Source organism: Pongo pygmaeus, chromosome 11 (genome assembly GCF_028885625.2).
Source record: "Pongo pygmaeus isolate AG05252 chromosome 11, NHGRI_mPonPyg2-v2.0_pri, whole genome shotgun sequence".
In the NCBI taxonomy this organism is placed as follows: Eukaryota; Metazoa; Chordata; class Mammalia; order Primates; family Hominidae; genus Pongo; species Pongo pygmaeus.
Genome location: NC_072384.2, coordinates 25,225,127 through 25,246,520, shown reverse-complemented (window position 1 = coordinate 25,246,520; position 21,394 = coordinate 25,225,127). Strand labels below are relative to the sequence as shown.

The 21,394-nt window shown below is 35.1% G+C and overlaps 1 protein-coding gene across 5 annotated transcripts in view; it reads left to right on the top strand.

The window, feature by feature from the left end:
- The window catches only part of PTPN4 (protein tyrosine phosphatase non-receptor type 4), a 224,530-nt gene that overhangs the window by 162,547 nt on the left and 40,589 nt on the right, over positions 1-21,394 (top strand). For all 5 annotated transcript variants that reach the window (XM_054478748.2, XM_054478745.2, XM_063647371.1 and 2 more), the window contains 3 exons: positions 5,690-5,758; positions 11,522-11,647; positions 13,883-14,041. In XM_054478748.2, coding sequence (XP_054334723.1) covers positions 5,690-5,758; positions 11,522-11,647; positions 13,883-14,041 — 354 coding nt within the window. The remainder of the gene's footprint in view (positions 1-5,689; positions 5,759-11,521; positions 11,648-13,882; positions 14,042-21,394) is intronic.

Genomic DNA, 21,394 nt, shown 5'->3' with positions numbered 1-21,394 from the left:
CTTTGGGGAATAACTAAATCTGAAGAAGCTCTGATTAGTTTTACCTATGGAATTCTTAAAAGGCCCATGCAAGCTAGTTTTTAAGTGGAACCCGGTAAGAATCATGTAGAAAGTTATTCATTATCTTTTAGTAAAACAAATGTTATTCATTCTTGTTTGTTTATGCTTCACAAAATAAGATTTTTCGTCTTTGATAAATAAAACCCTTGGCCAGTTGCAATGGCTCACACCTGTAATCCCAGCACTTTGGGAGGCCGAGGCAGGCGGATCACCAGAGGTCAGGAGTTCAAGACCAGCCTGGCCAACATGGTGAAACCCCGTCTCTACCAAAAACAAAAAACAAAAAAGTAGCTGGCCATGGTGGCGGGCGCTTGTAATCCCAGCTACGTGGGAGGCTGAGGCACGAGAATTGCTTGAACCCAGGAGGCAGAGGTTTCATTAGCCGACATCTCGCCATTGCACTCCAGCCTGGGTGACAGAGCAAGACTCCATCTCAAAAATAAAAATAAAATAAAATTAAAAACCCTTGACCATTATGTATTAAGATTAATTCATGTTATATGTTCATGAGAAAAATGTTTAGATGTTCCCAGAAAAGATTTAAATTGTAAACCTAAACATTTATAATTGCCTAATTTGTAATCTCAGTAAAAATAACAGTATGAAGCTTAGTACAGGATATGTCACTTGAAATATATTACTCCAACCCCAGAAAAATTAGTAAAAGTGGCTAAAAAGTTCAGTAGTAACAATTAAACAGAATTAGAATATTTTTAACCAAACAAAAGGCACAGTAATTTCCTAAGTGGTTTGCTGTCACGTTTAACTCCTTTTTTTTTTTTTTTTTTGCCTTCCGAAAAGCAATTTTGAGCAAAGTAGGATGACAGTACTTGCAAATTTAAAAGTAAATAGATGGAAGGAGAGAGTATCAGATCTATAATGAAAGTCAAGGAAAAAGCAAAGAGCCTTACTTACTGTTAATAAATCTCAGCAAGGACAGAAGAAATCTCCGTGGCTTTATGTGAAATGAGAACAGTACAAACCCTAAAGGTATTCTTTCAATGAATTTAATTTCTAATTGGTTACCAGGGTAGTTATACAAGGACTACTCTTACCCTCTGTTCAAATTCTTTTTTCTCCTCTTTGTCCTTGCAAATGTGACATAAACACACACCATTTAATTTAGGTACAAAGAAATGAGTAGGACCAATAACCAGTCTTCAACTATAATTCAAGCAAGACTCAGACAAGATGAGAAAAAAAAGTCAAGGAAGTTACCCAAACCATACCAAAGCAAACATAAAATTTACATATGGTGACTTCAAATACAAAAGACAGTTGAAAAAACCTATTTGGGAGGAAATCATCACTGAAACAGAAGGAAATTTGTACCATAAATATTAATAAAAGCAAGTTCAGGGACAATCTGATTTAAAAAAAAAAAAAAATCGGCCAGGAAGGGAGCAACACCTGCCATTCAGAAGGCTGGTACTGCCCTTGGGGAAGATTGGCCTAGTATTGACAAATTATACATGTTTTTCAACAAAACTGAGATTAAGGACTATTAAATGAGATATGTACATTTTAGAAAGTTGAACAATTATTTTAACAGCTTTATTGAAGTATAACTGACACATAAGAAATGATCATATTCAGACTTTGAAATCTGATGTTAGTATGATGAATTACTTTGATTGCATTTCAAGTGTTAAGCCAGCCCTACATTCCTAGGATAAACCCCACTTGGCCATGATATCCTTTATATATATTGTTTGATTCACTTTGCTAAATTTTGTTTAGGATTTTTGCATATGAGGGATATATCTCTGTAGTTTTCTTTCTTACGATACCATTTTCAGATTTTATTGTGTTAGGGTCAAATTGGAATCATGAAAGTGTTGAGAAAGTTCCATTTTCTGGAAGAGGCTGCATAGTAGTAATATTATCTCATTTTTAAATGTTTCATAGAATTTGCAAATTAATTCATCTGGGGCAGGAGTCTTATTTATAGGAAGGTTTTGAACATTCAAATTCTTTAATAGATAAGGCAATTAAGGTTTTGTCTTTCTTCCTGAGCAAGATATGGTAGTTTGTGTCTGTCAGCAAATTTATCCATTTCATCTAGGTTGTTGAATTTATTGGCACAGAGTTTATAATATTCCCCATTTCTTTTTAATCTCTCTAGAATATGTAATAATGTTGCTTCTCTCATTCTTGGTAACTTGTGTCTTCTTTTTTCCTTGATTAGTCTGCTAGTGGTTTATCAGTTTGAATTAAATATTTTAAAATAATGTAGGCCAGGCATGGGGGTCTGTAATCTCAGTGTTTTAGGAGACCAAGGTGGGAGGATTGTTTGAGGCCAGGAGTTCAAGTCCAGCCTGGGCAACATAGGCAGACCCCTGTCTCTACCAAAAGTTTAAAAACTAGCTGGGCTTTTGGCACACACCTGTAGTCCTAACTACTCAGGAGGCTCAGGGAGGAGGATCACTTGAGGCCAGGAGTTCAAAGTTACAGGACTATGATCAGGCCACTGCACTTCAGCCTGGGTGACAGAGCAAGACCCTGTCTCTAAACAACAACAAACAGTATGTATTCCAAATAAAACTTATATCTTCAGGCTTATGTTACTTGTGGGCCATCCTTTGTCAACCAAGTCCTAAAGACAAAAACGTGACCAAAAAATGTTAAACATGATCACATTGCCATTCAAGTCCAAAGCCAACATATAGACATTATCCAATATGCAAAAACTCAGAGAATATAACATCTCCAAGACCTTCCTGAAAACATTTATTAAGTAGTAAAATTCAGCAAACCAGGAGATAAATCAGAATAATCCTGATTAAAAAAATAACTTTTTATCAGGTATAAAAAGTTATTTTTATATAAAAAGCCCTGAGAGTGAAGATTAAATCCTCTCTATGTAGAAACAATTCTTGACAACCGTGAGAATTATAACTGCAGAATAAAATTAAAATGGTATAAACTTTGCCAAAGTAGAGTAAATAATATAACTTTAAAAAAAATGAGGCCGGGCGCGGTGGCTCACGCCTGTAATCCCAGCACTTTGGGAGGCCGAGGCAGGCGGATCACGAGGTCAGGAGATCAAGACCATCCTGGCTAATGCGGTGAAACCCCATCTCTACTAAAAATACAAAAAATTAGCCGGGCATAGTGGCGGGCACCTGTAGTCGCAGTTACTCAGGCAGCTGAGGCAGAAGAATGGTGTGAACCCGGGAGGCAGAGCTTTCAGTGAGCCGAGATGGAGCCACTTCACTCCAGCCTGGGCGACAGAGTGAGACTCCGTCTCAAAAAAAAAAAAAAAAAAAGCAGGGTACTACTGGGAGGAAGTATTTGAATCCTTAAAGTTTGAAACAATTTTAGACATTAACACAGCAGTTCTTAAGGTTTTCTTCATCTTTTTTCCTTTTTTTTTTTTTTATGAATGGCAGTCTTGTTTATCTTTTATTTCACTGGAAACCAGTTTAATTTTTTTTCATTAAAAGTGGCATATATACCATAATTACATTGTAATAAAATTATTGTGTCTGTATGTCTAGCCTTTTTAATGTTTATATACATGAATTTCAGAATGGTTTTTACCTGCTCATAATGGTGATGATTTCTTTATGGATAGGACTGTGGGTAAAAACAATTTTTTTGTTCTTTTTGTATTTTTCTATATTGCTTGAATAACTTATAATAAGCCTATATATATATAGAGAGAGAGAGAGAGAACTTTCTCATTGCTCAAAAGATAAGTATCTTACTCTGAAAGTTTAGTGTTCTGAAACTGGAACAGTTTTTCATTTTGTTGTAATGATAATACTAAATCCCTAATGTCTGTATTATGGACAATATGAAATATAAGCCTTTCTCTCGTTAATTTAAAAAAAATTGTTTCTTTATTATGAAATTTAACTTGTTACCCCAGCCTTTTGAGTAATAGTGTCCCATTTGAATCTTCTTCACTGGAAAATTAATTTATCAGTCAGAGTTCAGTCAGGGAAACAGAAAGCCGTTTTGGCATTTCAAACAAAAGCAATTTAATTGAGGAAATTAGTTACATGGTTGTTGGAAATGCTGGGAAAATAAAAGGGAGGAAACATGGTTATGGAGAAACAAAACAGGAAGAAGGGGTAATGCTTAAAATTCAGATGCATGGGTCATCCCTGGGCTGGAGTCCATAAACTACACCTGCTACTACACTGTTAGAGCTCTGTTTCCCTGACTGAACTCTGACTGATACATTAATTTTCCAGTGAAGAAAAATCAGTCTGTATCTTGCAGAGAAGTACTGCTTTAATCAAGGATGGGACCATCTACAGGATACTCTTTCTCACTATACCCTATCCCCATGACTATTAAAGCAGCTGCCAGCAGCTACCAGTTTCCTGCTCTGCCTTTCTCCACTTTCTGATCTTCTACCAGTACCTTCTAAAAGCAGAACCTAAGGCAAAATAATCTAGAAAATGGAATTTGTTTATCATAGCCCCTGCAAAACATAGGGCACAGGACAGGACTGGGCCTGTGACAGCTCGCACATTAAATTGTATATACATAATTGTATGTATTTATAGTTTTAAAAAGTTAAGCTTTGCGATTGTAGTCCTTAAGAACTTTAAAACATATCCAAAGCGCTTTTTAATCATCAAAGTGGTTAGACATCTTGTAAATGAAGTAGGAATGGGAGCATAAAAAATGTTAGCTGGACACAGTCCTGTCCCTAATGAGTATGCACTAAATAAACTTTTTTTCCCTTCATAATAAGCAGTGGTGGAGAATACTGGAACTGTTGTCATGCTTAAAAAATGTTGAAATAGTCTTTTGACTGACAGATGGTACTGGGTCTATCAGATCTATTACTTTCTCCACCAGTCTCTTCATGTACATATCCTTATCTCTGTTCCAAAGTATCCAGAGGATTAACATCATTATTCTAATGTGGAAATACAAAACAGTGACGAACTTTAATTTATTACCTCCCTCTTAGAAGAAATATTTTCTTAGGAAAATTCAACTTGAAATTTGAAAGTCATGGTAATGTTTCTCATTTTTCCGTTAAAATCTCGTAGAAGTGCCATTCAGTTCATATTTACTGATATTTATCCATGGAAAATGGTCTTAAAATTGCTTGCTTAACTATGAAAACTGGCATTTGGCTGTTTTTATATGCATTAGATATCTATATTTGTATATGGTTACATTTGATATACCACAAATTTATGTTCATTCACAGTTAAGTAGTGAGAATGTCTCAAATAAATGCTCTGAGAAGTTTTATTAACAAACTTCATCTGAACACATTGGTGTACCTCAGAAGAAGATCAGTTTCTCTCTATCAACAATTTCCCTCTAGACAAATCAGCTTGAAAACAAATCTCCTAGTGCCAAACCCCCACCATTTTTCTGCCTTAGTTCCTTCCTCTGAACAAAAATCTGGAGCTGTTCTGTGTCTGGACATGGAGGGAGTTGAACACATCTTTCTTCATTAATGAGAGAAATGTAACTAAGCTTCATTCATCCAGGTAGAACTGGAATGTTGTCCAGTCTTTTTATTCTCTGCTTCCTTTTCTCTGCTAGAAATGTCTTGTCTCTTAGGAAATTACACTATAATCATGTTATGTGTTGTCATTTTATCTTATAGTTCTCTTAAGACTTTATCGTTGTGCGTATTTATATATTTCAGTGGGAGAACTGAAGTCCAATCAGTTCAGTATGGCAAAGAAAAGGCAAATAAAGACAGGGTATTTGCAAGGTAAGCCAAATCTGTTTCATTGTCTGAATTTTTTTAAAAAGATGGATTGAGTTTACTAAAAAGTTTTTCTAAATATTTTTTCTAAAGTTTTTCTAAATATTTCAAATTTTTGATTACAGAATTATCACAATTCTTTAACAGTAAATAATGTTGAGGGAATGATAAACTAGCTTATCTAGTTTATTGATTCATTTTTTATATTAATAGTGTGCCAGGCATTGTAGTTCTGAATAGGCTGATCAAATATTATGTTATTAATATAATATTTTGTTCGAGGTTGCTCCGCTTTTTAAACATTTTTGAGAAATATAGTGACTTATTTCATGTTATCAAGCCATTTCCATATTTATTTAAATTATATTGTTAAGAGATAAGTTGTTTTATTTTTTATTTTTGTTTACCATTTATTGTCTTTATTTCTTTAGGGTCTATCATAGCCAATTTGCTTTTTTTTTTTTTTGAGACGGAGTCTTACTCTGTCATCCAGGCTGGAGTGCAGCGGTGCAATCTTAGCTCACTGCAACCTCTGCCTTCTGGGTTCAGGTGATTCTCCTACCTCAGCCTCCCTAGTAGCTGGGATTACTCATGCCACCACACCTGGCTAATATTTTTGTATTTTTAGTAGAGACGGGGTTTCACCATGTCAGCCAGGCTGGTCTCAAACTTCTGACCTCAGGTGATTCCCCCCCCCCACCTTGGCCTCCCAAAGTGCTGGCATTACAGGCATGAGCCACCACTCCCGACCTAGCCAATTTGCTTTTTAACAAGTGAAATGACATGATAAGAACTATGTTTTAGAAAATAGTAGTATGAGCAACGGTAGAGAATGGATTAGTAAGGAAAGCCTCGGTACCCAGAAACTATAAGGTAATTGCGGTAATCCAAGTGAAAATAATAAAGGCCTGAACAAAAACATTGGTAATGGAATGGAAAATAGGGAACAAATTTAAGGAACGTTTTGTGGGCAGAACTAGCAGAAGCTGATGACCAACTGGATACAGGTGTGTTAGAGACAAGAGTTTGTTTTCAGTTAAAATTACTTTGAGAGGCTAAGTCTTTTAATTAGTTATGTGCTTGGCATCTACTGCTATTAGAGGCTTGAGTTTTAATAAAGAGAACTAGAAAGTTTGCTTTTGATTTCACTTTGTTTAAATTTTGTTCTTAAGTCTTTATCTAAGAGACCTTCCTTCTTTGTGTTTCCGGAGTAAAGGGAGTTTTGTGTTCTTGGTTTTTTTCTTCCTTCTTCCAAAAGTGGAAATTCCTTTTTTCCCTTAGTAATATAAGTGACAGCTCATTATGTTTAAAAACTCCAACAGTATCAAAGAGCATAAAGAAAATTTATCATCCCAAGACAACTTTTTAAAAAAATTTTGATACTCATTATTCAGGATTTTTCTATGCATATACTCACAGAGACATTTTTATATGTGTGTGTATATTTGTTTCCAAATTGTTTTATACTATTTGTTGTTTGTTTTTATCATCTAGCATATCATGCACATTTTCTTTGCTGTTCAAAAATCTAGTCATTTATAATGGCAATAAATCTTTTAACAGTTAAATTCTTTGATTGTAAACTGTAAACTTAACTTTTAGGATTCCTCCCTTTACTTGAGCCACGTCCCTGCCTCCAGAGTAGGAGTTGTTGTTAAATTAAGACTTTGTAAGGATGTCACAGTAATATGTGACATACAGCTTACATTTAGTAGTCTACTATATGAGGAAATAATAGTTTATTACATTATGAATTAACATTAATAGAAGAGCCATAAATGGTAAGTTAATCTTTATTTTAAAAATCAAATGCATGAGATAATATACTTTATTTTCATTCTGTTGTGACTGATAGGAAAATTTGCACTGCAATTTGAGGGGGTTAGACCAAATGGTGTCATGAGTTGTCTTCAAATCAAAAAATCCTATAATTTAAACCTGTGATAGTGGAAAATCTTCACATCTAAATTACTTTGAATTCACTTATGGAAAATAAAATGAGTCAATGTATTTTTTTAAAAACTAATAACATTTCATAAAATATTTTTCTGATTCTTAGTGTTGTAACACCGTAACAATATACTTAAAACTTTTTTATTCCTTTGTTAACAAGTGTCTTCTTTCTTGCTTGACTTTTATAAAAAGTATAGAACATGTGATTTGACCACTAGTTGTATGTAGCATATCCCAATATGAGTACCAGATCATAGGTGTATTTATATATTAAGTTAATATCACATATAAATGGTTTCTTTATAAGTGTTAATGTTTTAATGTTTTGATCATATCAGATTTTAGAAATAAGCAGAGTTATACCTGCATTTTAGTTGTTCATTTTGTATATTCATTATTAAAATGTATAGTTGTTTAATAGGTTATTTTATAAAACAGCCATTATTCCATGAATAGTAGAGGTAAAATTTCAATATTATAAGCCTCAGATAACTCTCTTCCTTTTGTTTTTCTGGAATTGTGTGGTTCCTCTGAAATAATAAGGTATCAGCTACAATGAGGCTGTAATAGTACTGGGCAGTTGAGTGATCTCTCTTTCTCTGAAAGATAAGCTTTTCTGGGATTGTTTTTCTAATATGTTAGGATCTAACTGTAATGAACAGATATATGTCTACCAAAATTCTCTAATGGTTTTAGTAATTATTAAGTTATTTTATTAAAGTACCAGATAATTCTAGAGTTCTTTTTTTTTCTTTGGGTTTTAGTTGGCAATATGAATAGATAGAAAAGGCTCCTGCTTAAACTTTTCATATAATAATTTTTTAGAAATCATTAAATGTTTTTTCTTTTTTCTGATTATCACCTCTTCGTGTTCGTCTCAGCAGCACATATACTGATTATCACCTCTTCAAATTGCTTTCACATTTTGCAATTGTCATATACTATATCTAAGAAAAGAGAAAAACAATGTTCTCATACAACAGAAAAATAAGGTGCCCTAGACAGAAAAGAAGCTTTACCACATTGCAAACATACTGATGCTGTGTGGTATTTTTTTCTCTGAAATTTCCACACTCAACAGGAAACATAGACAGCAAACTTGAGTGGGTGGGTCCCTGAGGTTAACACTGTTAATAAAATAAAATACATGAAGTTTGGTTTTAAGTTCAAAGTGTCCAGCCATGTTTAGTCCATTAACAGCAATAAAGTGTTCTGACGCTTCAGACTAGGTGAGTGTGCTGGAATTTTTTTTCTTCAAATGACTTTTTCCAGCTTTTAGAAAATGAAAGTAGTTGATCTACTGATTACAGTTAGTGAACTTTCATACAGCTTACATTTCGTAGTTTAAAATTTGAGGAAATAATAGTTTATTACATTATGAATTAGCATTAATAGAGCCATAAATGTTAGTCTTTATTTTAAAAATTAAAGTTTTATGCATGAGATAATATACTTTATTTTCATTCTGTTGTGACTGATAAAATTTGCACTGCAATATGAGGGAGTTGAACTAAACGGTGTCATGAGTTGTCTTCAAATCAAAAAATCCTATAATTTAAACCTGTGATAATGGGAAAAGTTCACACCTAAGTTACTTTGAATTCACTTATGGAAAATGAAATGTGAGTCAATGTATCTTTTTTAAAACTAGTAACATTCCATGTCTTAGAAAATGCCTACAAGTTTTTTGATTAAGGAGATGTCATTAGGCCAAACTAAAAAAGTTTTAGCTATGAATTGCTGAAATGACAGGACACTTGTGTGGTGTAGATTCATAAGTAACTTAAATTTTTCGTGGTTTAGTAAAATTAATAGGCTAAAATATTGCCCTGAAAATTTGGATATTCATAAATCATAAAATTCAGGAGGTAGGGAGAGACCTATGGGTCATATTATTGCTAATAAATTTATACATTTAGATATAAAAACATAAGAGGTCTGTCTAATAGGAAGCCACATCTAGAATTCAGAGTCCTTATCATTATTTTAATGCTTCCTACTGTACACATAATAACAATTTGTTCAGTTCTCTTTGGTCAGTGTTATTGTGCATGTTAGTCCAACCTTTCTTTTTACACGTTTAACATATTGGAAAGGAAATTCTAGCAGATAGTGAAACTTCAAACTTCATGAGATCATTATGTATCAGAATTCTAATGTTATTAAGTTTTAATGTAATCAGATGAGTTAATATTGCATTTGCTTTGTGCCTTCCTTGGTAATTGGTTTTTTTTTTAGCCATACAGAAGTGCATACATAGTACATGATGAGAGGAAAATATCCCAATGAGCTAAAAAGCAAGTCCAATACTACCTGCGATTCTTTATCAATATAGGAAAATCTGAAAATAAATCCAAAGTCACACAACAAAGGCCTATGATTCTTATTAACTATAACCAAAAATACTCTTCATTTTTAAATTTTACTCAAATAGGCATTACTGCCTAAATTTTTGTGATCTGATTTTTGTAGGAAGACAACAGGATGTTTCATTTTTTGTAAATTGTGCTGGAATGGAAAATATATATAGTTTTTATATGCTTCAGTTAATTACTGAAATATAAAACTGTTTACAAGATGATTTATTATATACTTTATATATGTAGCTTAAATTATTCGCTTCCACATTAACTCTGCACTTCATAAAGCCAGGCATTTAAAGAGATAACGTATATTTTCAGCTAATTTTGTCTATTATCTGAATTTGCATATAAAATACTTTATTTGTTAACATTCCTAAAATTCTAAGGGTTTATGATCTCTGCATAGATCAGTATCTTTTGATCTGAATGAATGAATCAATATGAAGATCTTTGTTTCTTTTTTTGTTTTTTTTTTTGTTTTTTTTTTTTTGAGACAGGGTTTTACTCTTGTCACCCAGGTTGGAATGCAGTGGTGCTATCACAGCTCACTGCAGTCTCAAATTCCTGGACTCAAGTGGTCCTCTGACTTCAGCCTCCCAAGTAGCTTGGACTACAGGCACCTGCCATCATACCCAGCTAATTTATTTTTTGTAGAGACAGAGTCTCCTTATGTTGCCCAAGCTGGTCTTGAATTCCTAAGTTCCAGTGATCCTCCCACCTGGGCCTCCCAAAGTGCTGGGATTGCAGCACTGAGCCACCTCACCCAGCCAAGATCTTTTTTTAAAACATCACTTAGTTTTCATCTTTATCATTAGGATAGCTGATAATATATAGATTGGTAACAAAACATATCCTTTTACTCCCCACCAATAGACAGAATTATTAACCCTCCAAAATGTTTTTGGAAAAAAGGGAAAAATCCACTAACCTACTATATGTAAACAATTTTTTAAGTAGATAAAATGTAATATGCATAATTATTTTTGTTCTGTCTGCATTGAGGCAGAGGATTGGGCTTTAGATATAGAAGCATTCAGGAGATAATGTGCTAGGAGTTATTTAATACATCCCAAGATAAGCTAGTGTTCCAGATACTCTGGAATAGAAGTAGGTAGTATCTGTCTTGTCAGTAACATCTGAGAAAACATTTGGTAGCAAACCCTTCCCTTTTTACTTTTCTCTTTCCTTTTCTTGTTTCTTCTGTTTTTCTCATCCTTCTTATTCTCTATCTTACTCTTCCTAGCCTATCTTTCCTTTATTCTTCATATAAAGCCAATGTACATTCTTAGGAAGTTATTTGGTAAATAGCCTCTAAATGCATTAATTTTTTACAAGTAAACTCTTTATGTTGCTCATCTAGAACATAATCTATGAAAACAAATTGTAGGATTTGATTCATAGTTTGGGGTATAAAAATAAAACTTTTAACATATTATTTAATTTATTTCTGCAGATCCCCAAGTAAGCCCTTGGCACGGAAATTAATGGATTGGGAAGTAGTAAGCAGAAATTCATTATCTGATGACAGGTTAGAAACACAAAGCCTTCCATCACGATCTCCACCAGGAACTCCTAATCAGTAAGTGTGAATTTTGTGACCAACATCAGGTGTGAATTTTGCTAATTTCTAATTATTGGCTGTATATTTTTATGCCTGAAGATAAAGATACGCAAAAATTGAATTCTTTTGGTGAAACATGATTTTTGTTGCTCCAGAGCATTATTTTCTCTTCGCCTGCTGCTCATTGCAGAAGTAACATGGTATAGACTTGTGGAATGAGAGTAGCGCATTGAATAAGGACCCTCCACTCTCACTTTCCTCAACAGTTAACTTTCGCAGTTAAGAGTCCCTGATAAATGAAGATCTGTTAGACTTAAAATCTTGTATGGTTGTTGTTGACATACTCATTTTTCATGTGGATTCCCAGCAGAATTTCTAGGGGAGCATATTTTGTTTGAAAATGCTTTGCAAGTGATTGTGATTCTCTTAAACCCCCACCTCAACCATGACTTCAGCACATTCTATGGCCTAGGAAAAGGGGTTTCCAGCACCAGTCCCCATAAGCTTAGCTCTCCCTGAGCTGAAAAGCACTGTGTGATTCAGCACTTACCATATATGTACTTCAGTCTGACATTGCTCACAAAAGTTGTATGTTTTGGTGTAAATGATTATAAGATCATAAACTAGCCAAATGCACTAGCCAAAGATGTTGATTATCTTAATTTGATAGTATTACAAATGTTGTATGTAATTAAGATAATGGTAAACAACTGTGTGCCACCATATTAACATACTTTGTTAACCCGTAAGGTTCACTTATAAAATACTTGAATTTTGGTATGAAATATAATATTTGAAGATGTCTTTTTTCATAAATGTTTTACGCACATTAGTGTTTAATAAATTTGTATAAAATTCTAAACGTGGCTGGGTGCAGTGGCTCATTCCTGTAATCCCAGCACTTTGGGAGGCTGAAGCGTGTGGATTCCTTAAGCTCAGGAGCTCGAGACCAGCCTAGTCAACATAGTGAAACCCCATCTTTACAAAAACATACAAAAATTAGCTGAGCATGGTGGCGTGCACCTGTCAGGGGGGTGGGGCAGGGATTGCTTGAACCCAGGAGGAAGAGGTTGCAGAGTTGAGATCACACCACTGCACTTCAGCCTGGACCACAGAGTGAGAGCCTGTCTCAAAAAAAAAAAAAAAAAAAAATCTAACAGCTACAGCATTGAAGGCTATTATCAGCTGAAGAATAAACTTCTACCATATTGGAACAGTTTATACGTAAACAGTTTGGTTCACAGAGCTTTAATACTTAACGTGTTAAAGTTACTCCTAGAAAAAAATGGACTTAGTAATTTCTGTCTTGCCAGTTTCAGGTTGCTTTATCATTTTTTCTTATAAATGATTGCATATATTCAAAGCCTCATTAGCTTATCTGAAGAAAATTCAGACCTTGTTTTTCTCTTCCCTTTTTGCACAAGCCAGCTATTTCTCCATTTGTACCAGTAACACTGAACAATAATAGCAAGTTATAGAAAATAATAGCAATTTAAGCCAAAGTACTCACATAACTAATTAGCAGTAGCTCTGATTAAGTTTTCTGGTTAATGAAACAATTTTAGGTATAATCTAAAAAGATTTTCTACAATTCTGAAGAGATAGTACAAGGTGGTGGTTAGGAGCTTGGGCCCTGGAATCACTGTATGCTTGAACTTGGGCAAGTTAATCTCTGTCTCATTTTTCTCATCTACAAAATTATATTTATAATAATGTCTTTCTTATAGTACTGTTATGAGGATTAAATGAAATGCTTAGAGAAATGTCTGACACATACATAAGTACTGAAATATTGTAATTAAAAATTGTAATAACACTTCTTTGTGTGACTGTCAAGAGGATGGCAGTGTAGTATTCAGTATCTATTCTAAGGATTCAAAGAAAGTCCCATAAATAAAAACATTTATAACAATTAAAAAATAATTCAGACTAGAATATATTTCTAAATCATTTATTCTAATCCCTTTATTTTATAAATGCTGAATAAGACAAAATCATAGTGACTAATACCTAGAAACATTAAGGCGCTTAGAGATAGTAGGTAGCTTTATGGGTAGAATCCTTGGCAGATTGTTGATTGTAACTCAGATCACTGACTTCCCCTTCTCTGTTCTCTCTGTTTATATCACACTGTCTTTTTCAGAGATTGCTTAGTCAACATGGCTTGACTTAAAAACACCCACTTTCTGATGTAAACTTGGAAATTTTGAATTAAAGCATATTTTTATTCAGTTTTTCTCCCTCTTTATTTAGTCGAAATTCTACATTCACGCAGGAAGGAACCCGGTTACGACCATCTTCAGTTGGTCATTTGGTAGACCATATGGTTCATACTTCCCCAAGCGAAGTGTTTGTGAATCAGAGATCTCCATCATCAACACAAGCTAATAGCATTGTTCTGGAATCATCACCGTAAGAGCTTTTTTATTTTGCTTCCTCTGCATTTTCAAATGCCCCAAATTGCTTTACTTAAAATAATCTGGGAAATTAGGATATTCGATACAAGATTTTAATTATGCAACTTTTCAAAATTTATATATTTGCAATTATGCTCATTTGTTCCTGAGAGTTCTTGTTGCCTCTCCCTCCCCCACCCAGTCACTGTGTTGTTAGTTTGTTGACTTAGACAGTTCTTCAGTTTTTAGTGTATAAATTCAAATATTTCTGCAGATAGTGTAGCACTCTGGTCAAGGAGGAGGGTAGTTAAAACAGAGTTTTCTTAATATTTTTAAAGGAAAAGAACCATAAGTATGAGTAAAAAGTGTTGAGAAAATTAAAATACTTACAAGATATGTAGATAGGTAAGAAGATTTTTTAATTTACCTATGTAGATAGGTAAGAAGATTTATTTCTTGAGAAGGAGAAATTGGTATAAGATATAGTGAATGTGATCGGGGTAAAGTGTGGGCCCAAGAGTGGTAGGTGGAAGAGAGTACAGGTGTAGGGTCATGTTTGTCCCTGGGTAGGGTAAACCAAGGAAGACTGGCCGAGCTATCAAAACAAGTAGGAGTTCAGCCTGCGTGATGTATATCTTGGTAAAACATTTTGATTGTGTGTATATATTATTAAAAATGGAGAAATAGGACAGATACACACTGTACAATGATACCTGTGGGGAATTAGTTGGCAACAAATAGGATTGATGGGAGATTTAATATTTTATTACTTTAGAAGTTACAATTCTAAACTTTCCGGTTGATTTTTAATAATTATATATGTTCTAATTTGGAAACTTTAAAAAGTATAGTAATTAAGGACATGATTGAAATATTGATTTGATTTTTAAAATTACATGCTTTTGTGACATGCAAATGAATCATATGCAGGAATCAAAAAGCCTAATTATTACAAACCAAACCACTATAATTCTTGAGGCCTAACAAAATTATCTTTATCTATTTTTAAAGGGCCTTTTCCAAAGAAAGACATATAAACACAATTGAATATTTCCACATGTAAATTTTTTTTTTTTTTTTTTTTTTTTGAGACGGAGTCTCGCTCTTTCACCCAGGCGGTAGTGCAGTGGCACGATCTTGACTCACTGCAAGCTCTGCCTCCCGGGTTCACGCCATTCTCCTGCCTCAGCCTCCCGAGTAGCTGGGACTACAGGCGCCAGCCACCGTGCCTGGCTAATTTTTTGTATTTTTAGTAGAGATGGGGTTTCACCGTGTTAGCCAGGATGGTCTCGATCTCCTGACCTCGTGATTCGCCCACCTCGGCCTCCCAAAGTGCTGGGATTACAGGCGTGAGCCACTGCGCCCAGCCTCACGTGTAAATTTTATAGATTCACAAACCCCCAAATCACTTGCTGATATGGTTTGGCTCTGTGTCCTCACCCAGATCTCACCTTGAATTGTAATCTCCAGGTGTCAAGGACAGGACCAGGTAAAGGTAGTTGAATCATGGGGGTCATTTCTTCCATGCTGTTCTTGTAATAATGAATGAGTCTCACAAGATCTGATGGTTTTTATAAGTGTCTGGCATTTCCCCTGTGTGCACTCATTTTCTCTCCTGCTGCCCTGTGAAGAGGTGCCTTCCACCATGATTGTAAATTTCCTGAGGCCTCCCCAGCCATGTGTAACTGTGAGTCAATTAAACCTCTTTTGTTTATAAACTACCCAGTCTCAGGTATTTCTTCATAGCAGCATGAGAATGGACTAATACATTTGCCATCTCAAAACACCTTTATTCTACTTTCCTGACTTGAGTGGAGAAGCAAGTTCAGGGTAGCTTGGAACTGTGAAGAGTTTTTGCTTCTTCTCTCTTGTGCACAAGAATATAAAATGCTTGGAGCCTTCTCCTTGGACATATATTTTATAAGGTTTATGTGTTTGTATTCCATTTTGAATCTATATTACTGCATTTGACATTCAACCAGTTTTTAACCTTAAGAATAATGAGAGAGTTCTGAAAAGATAAGCTTAATAATAATAACTTACTTAGTTGCTTACAGTCACTTTTACATAAACTATCTCACTGTTCTATTCAGGAGAATTCAGTGAAATAGGAAAGATATGTAATATCCATTTTATAGATAAGAAAGCCACACTTAAGAACACTTGTCCCAATTTACAGAACAGAAACTCAGGCTTTCTGTAGCAGAATCAGCCAGGAGAACTTTGTATCCCCAACAAGATGTTATAGATGTTTTTTGATTTGCAATTTAAATAAAATACTTTGCAACTTGGAATCCATAGATTTTAGTTTTTCTGTTGTCCACATGTGAAAAGAATTTAAATGATGTATTGGATTAAGCACAGAACATTTCAACATGTAATGAAATAGATTTTTTTAAGGTTTTTCACATATTCCTTTTTGTAATTGTCAGATAAAATCATCCTACCAATTCTTTATTTAAGTGAGTACAGGAGGTTGCTTATACTGTTTAGAATAAAGCTACCATTTATAGGCTAAGGATAAAGTAAAGGAGACCACAGTCTACAACACAGCATGTGAATTGGATGGTTAAATTTATTAGGATACAAATTTCTAAAGGCGGCAACAGAGAGCTGCATTAACTGCAAAGTAAGCTTTTTTCACTGCTGTTGTTGAAGCATTTATAAGAAAATTTAAAGCTCAGTGGACTGAAATAAATTGTGCACATTTTTTCACACATCTTGATTGACATTTCTAACAAACCTTTTGCTACTATGTGACAATATATTGCTCTGCTACCAGCATAGTACACTCGAATATAATATTTTCATTATTTACCCTCCACTTAACAGTTTCCAAAATGTCAGATTGCCAAGTGTGGTGGTGTGCACCTGTTGTCCAAGCTTACTCAGGAGGCTGAGGCAGAAGGATCACTAGAGCCCAGGAGTTCGAGGACGTATTGCTCCATGATGGCGCCTGTGGATAGTCAGTGCACCTCAGCCTGGACAATACAGCAAGACACCATCTTTTAAAAACCAAAACCAAAAAAAAAAAAGTCAGAGTTAAAGATAAGCAAGTTATTTTTGGTAAAAAGCCCCAATATGAATGTTGGGCATTTGGAACACTTTTAGAATTATATTGCCATCTCTTCTTTCTCCTAACAACCAAAAGTTAACATGAGTAGTACTTTTTTTTTATGTGGGTAAACTTTTTTTTTTTTTTAGACAAAGTCTCACTCTGTTGCCCAGGCTGGAGTGCAGTGGCGCAATCTCGGCTCACTGCAAGCTCCACTTCCCGGGTTCACGCCATTCTCCTGCCTCAGCCTCCCGAGTAGCTGGGACTACAGGCGCCCGTCACCACGCCCGGCTAATTTTTTGTATTTTCAGTAGAGACAAGGTTTCACCATGTTAGCCAGGATAGTCTCGATCTCCTGACCTTGTGATCCACCTGCCTTGGCCTCCCAAAGTTCTGGGATTACAGGCGTGAGCCACCACGCCTGGCTAATGTGGGTAAATTTTTTATGTGGGTAAACTGTGTACAGTATGTGTTTTGAGCCCTGGTGCCCCCTCCTCTAGTACATTTTAGGCAAATTATTGGTTTTAAATATATTAAAACAATTGAGTTAGAAATGTTATCAATTAAAGTAAATATGGATGTATATAAGCCCTGATATTTACTAATCTTGCTTTCTGTTCATTAAAATATAAGTAATTTCTGTTAGAATTTAAAATGTAGCAGTATTACCATTTATAACCAAAACGAAGTGATTTAAAATAGTCATATTCTGGATATGTTCTGATAAGTTTTGGGAGTTCTGTTGAGGCCTCAGATACTGACGGCGGGGGGATGCTTATTAGCATTTATCTGTTTTATAAATTGGCTTCTGAGAAACTTTTTTTTTTTTAAGAAAAGATTCCACTGCTACAAAAAGTTTGGAAACCTCTGATTTAAAATAACTTTCCTCCTTTTTGCAGTTACTTTCTTTTAGATGCAACTATATATCATAGTGGTTACGAGCACAAGCTCTGGATTCAGACTAGGTTTAAAACGTGGTTCTACTACTTCTAATTAGGTGACCTTTGGTGAGTTATTTTATCTCCGTAAGCCTGTTTCCTCACTGTTAAAAAACAGGGTGATAATAATATCTACCTCAAAGAGTTGCTATAAGCATATAATAATTATATAGCTTTTTTCAGTTAAGCTCTTGGGATATATTCCGACAACTTTTATTATATTATCAACAGTTTGTCTGGATATTTGAAGTATGAGCATCTGGTTGAAGACAGTGAGGAATTCTCCAGATTCTCAACTTTATTCTTACATCCCTAATCACAAGATATTCTAGGCAGACTTCATAATCCACAAATGGCTTTTTGTTCGTGTATTTAGGGACAGGGTCTTGCTCTGTTGCCTAGGCTGGAGTGCAGTGGTATAATCACCGCTCACTGCAGCCTCGGCCTCCTGGGCTCAAGTAATCCTCCCACCTCAGCCTCCCAAGTAGCTGAGACTGCAGGAGCATGACACCATGCCCAGCTAATTTTTGTATTTCTTGTGGAAACAGGGTTGCATCATGTTGCCCAAGCTGGTCTTGAACTCCTGGGCTCAAGTGATCCACCTGCCTCAGCCTCCCAAGTTGTTTGGGAGGATTACAGGTGTGAACCACCATGCCTGACCATCCTCAAGTGTTAAATCCATTTCCCTGAGCCATTCTTTCCTGGACTATTCCATTCTAGTCTTACCTAATGAATCCCCACAGCTTTGTCCATACCTCTTCAGTTCCTTTTGCTTGGTCTTCAAAGCTTTGCCTTTCCTCCACCCCTCTCAGCTACTGGCACTGATGATGTCCATCTACAACTCAGTTGTCCCCAATTCCTCTTCCAGTCTTGATCAAGTCTAGCCATATATTGTGAACTCTTCAAATACTAGGCTATTCTAGGACAAGGAAATAAAAAAATCAAAGGTTTGAATAGAAGGGAGATATCAAGCCATGGGGACTTAGAGAATGTAACAGATGCTGTATTCATGGCATCAAGACTAATTACAGGTCCCTGGACACTAGCTGCGGTATGCTTACCTACCATTCATCTCTAGCTAAAGGCTCTGTCACTTGCACTTGGGAGCTAAGGGCAGACACCTTGAGTCTGGTTGAAACCAAGAATCTCAGGTCGCTGGGAGGCTTATTCTGGAATAGATTCCTACTGATAAAATCACATGACATTGTCAGTTCTATTCTTAGATATTACTCATATCCCTGATAGTTTACATGAGCTTTTTAAAGTGCCTTGTGCATTAATTAGTAATCAACCTGAAATGACGTTTACTTTGAAACACTCATTATCAGAATAAAGTAGCCATAGTGTTAAGAAGCCTGAATTTTGAATCAGAATTTTTTCTGTATCTAATGTAATATAAGTAGAGTACGAGTTGGGTTAAATGCGTAATTGAAGACTAGAATAACAGTAGTGATTATAGTTAAATGAGACATGATCTCTTGATCTACATCTTAGAAAATAAAGGTTTGTTTTTTTCTTTAAGAGACAGGGTCTCTCTGTCTCCCAGGCTGGGGCATAGTGGCACAATTATAGCTCACCACAGCCTCAAACTGCTGTTCTTGAATGATCTTCCCATTTCAGCATCCTGAGTAGCTGGGACTACAGGTGTACACCACCATCCCCAGCTAATTTTTTTTTTTTAATTTTTTGTAGAGATGGTGTCTTGCTATGTTGGCCAGGCTGGAAAATAAGAGTTTTTAAAAGAGCCATCATTTCTGGAACATTTGTATTAGTGTCTAACAAGAATATACTTTTTGTTTTCTAGTCTATTGGAATAAATTTTATGCTTCTGTGACAGATTTCTATGTACAATTGTGCCTTTACCGTTTTTTAAAAAAATTCATGATTTTCAAGGGTTGTTCATTTTTCTTTTTTAGAAGTAATAAAATAATCCCTTCAGGATTGCATTTTTTTCTCACTTTCCCTAACTCAGATCTTTTCCAGCTCCCTTCCTTAAAGCCAGATGATTCCCTCTACTTGTATGTCTCCAGCTACAACCCTGATCCCTACTTCTTTCTTTAGTTTCTCTTTCCCTACTCTTGCTTAAACTGCTTGTTAGTAGTAAATGCTGGCCTTCTTTGAAAATTAAAAGTCTCTTCCTTGAGGGTACCAGCTATAATTTCTGACAGGGCTGTGTTTCACTATGCTGCCTGGTTATTCTCCATATTGCATTATGTCTCTTCATTCTCTTACACTTGGCAGATTTTTGTGTGTGTGCACTTAGAAATAGTATTGTTTTTAAGGATTGGACTGTTTCATGACATTATTTTTAATGTATCATTTCTAATTATAATGCAAGGTTTACCTATGAAAGTCATCTTCCTAGATAACTGTTTAAGTAATAAATATATGTGATAGCTCTACAACAGAAATGAAGAAGAAAGTTATTCATTAAAGTAAATTGAATTTATATTCTTGGAGTATGTCTTTTAAAAAATATGATTGATAACTTTGCCCAATATTTGAATTTCAGGAGTCTGTGTTGACATCCTTGATTACTTTTATAGACTTTAGTGTGTGTGTGTGTGTGTGTGTGTGCGTGTGTAGAGTTTGGTTATGTATGTATACAGTTTGGTTATTGAAATTGGAAGTATAGAAAAGGGAAACAGTTACAGGGATTACTGTGAGAGTACATAATTAAATTATAAGAGCTCCCTAGACTAACCTAACCCTCTGCAGCAGTCAGGCATATGGAGAGCCTGTCTGCCACTCTCTGAAAAATTACTTTAATAAGAAAGTTACATAAGACAGTGAGAAGGCAGGTAGCCCTGTCCTGAAATCCAAAGTTTTACTGTCCTTTCGTCTTCATCTTAATCTATACTCCATTCTCCTCACCTTTTCCTTATAATTTGGCTTAAATCCCAACCCCAGCATTTATACTTGGGCTCTTTTCCTATTTGTATCTTCCTGCTTGTTTTGAATGTTTAAAAAGAGGTTAAAAGAGGTTATTCTCAAATACCTGGAGTCTTGCAAGTAGCACGGGATGGAGATTTGTGTAGATTATAGAGCTCATGCTGCATCTAAAGACAGCAGCTGCCACTTGGCTTTTATACAGTGTTTGACAACTGGTACTGCAGGCCCATTCTTTCCGGAGCTTCCAGATTTTTCATCTTGAAAATCTAGATTTGTATGCAATTTAAAAAATGTAATTGTTTAACTCAATTATTTTTATAAAAACAATGAATGGTCCAAATGTATGTTGGCCAAAATTGGCCCATAATCCATGAATTTATAACTGCTCTTTTAGGACAATAATGTCTAATCAGAATTGCACAATAAAAACCACCTCTGGAGGTGTTTTTTGTAACCCCAGAAGTAGAGATTCAACAGTTTTAGC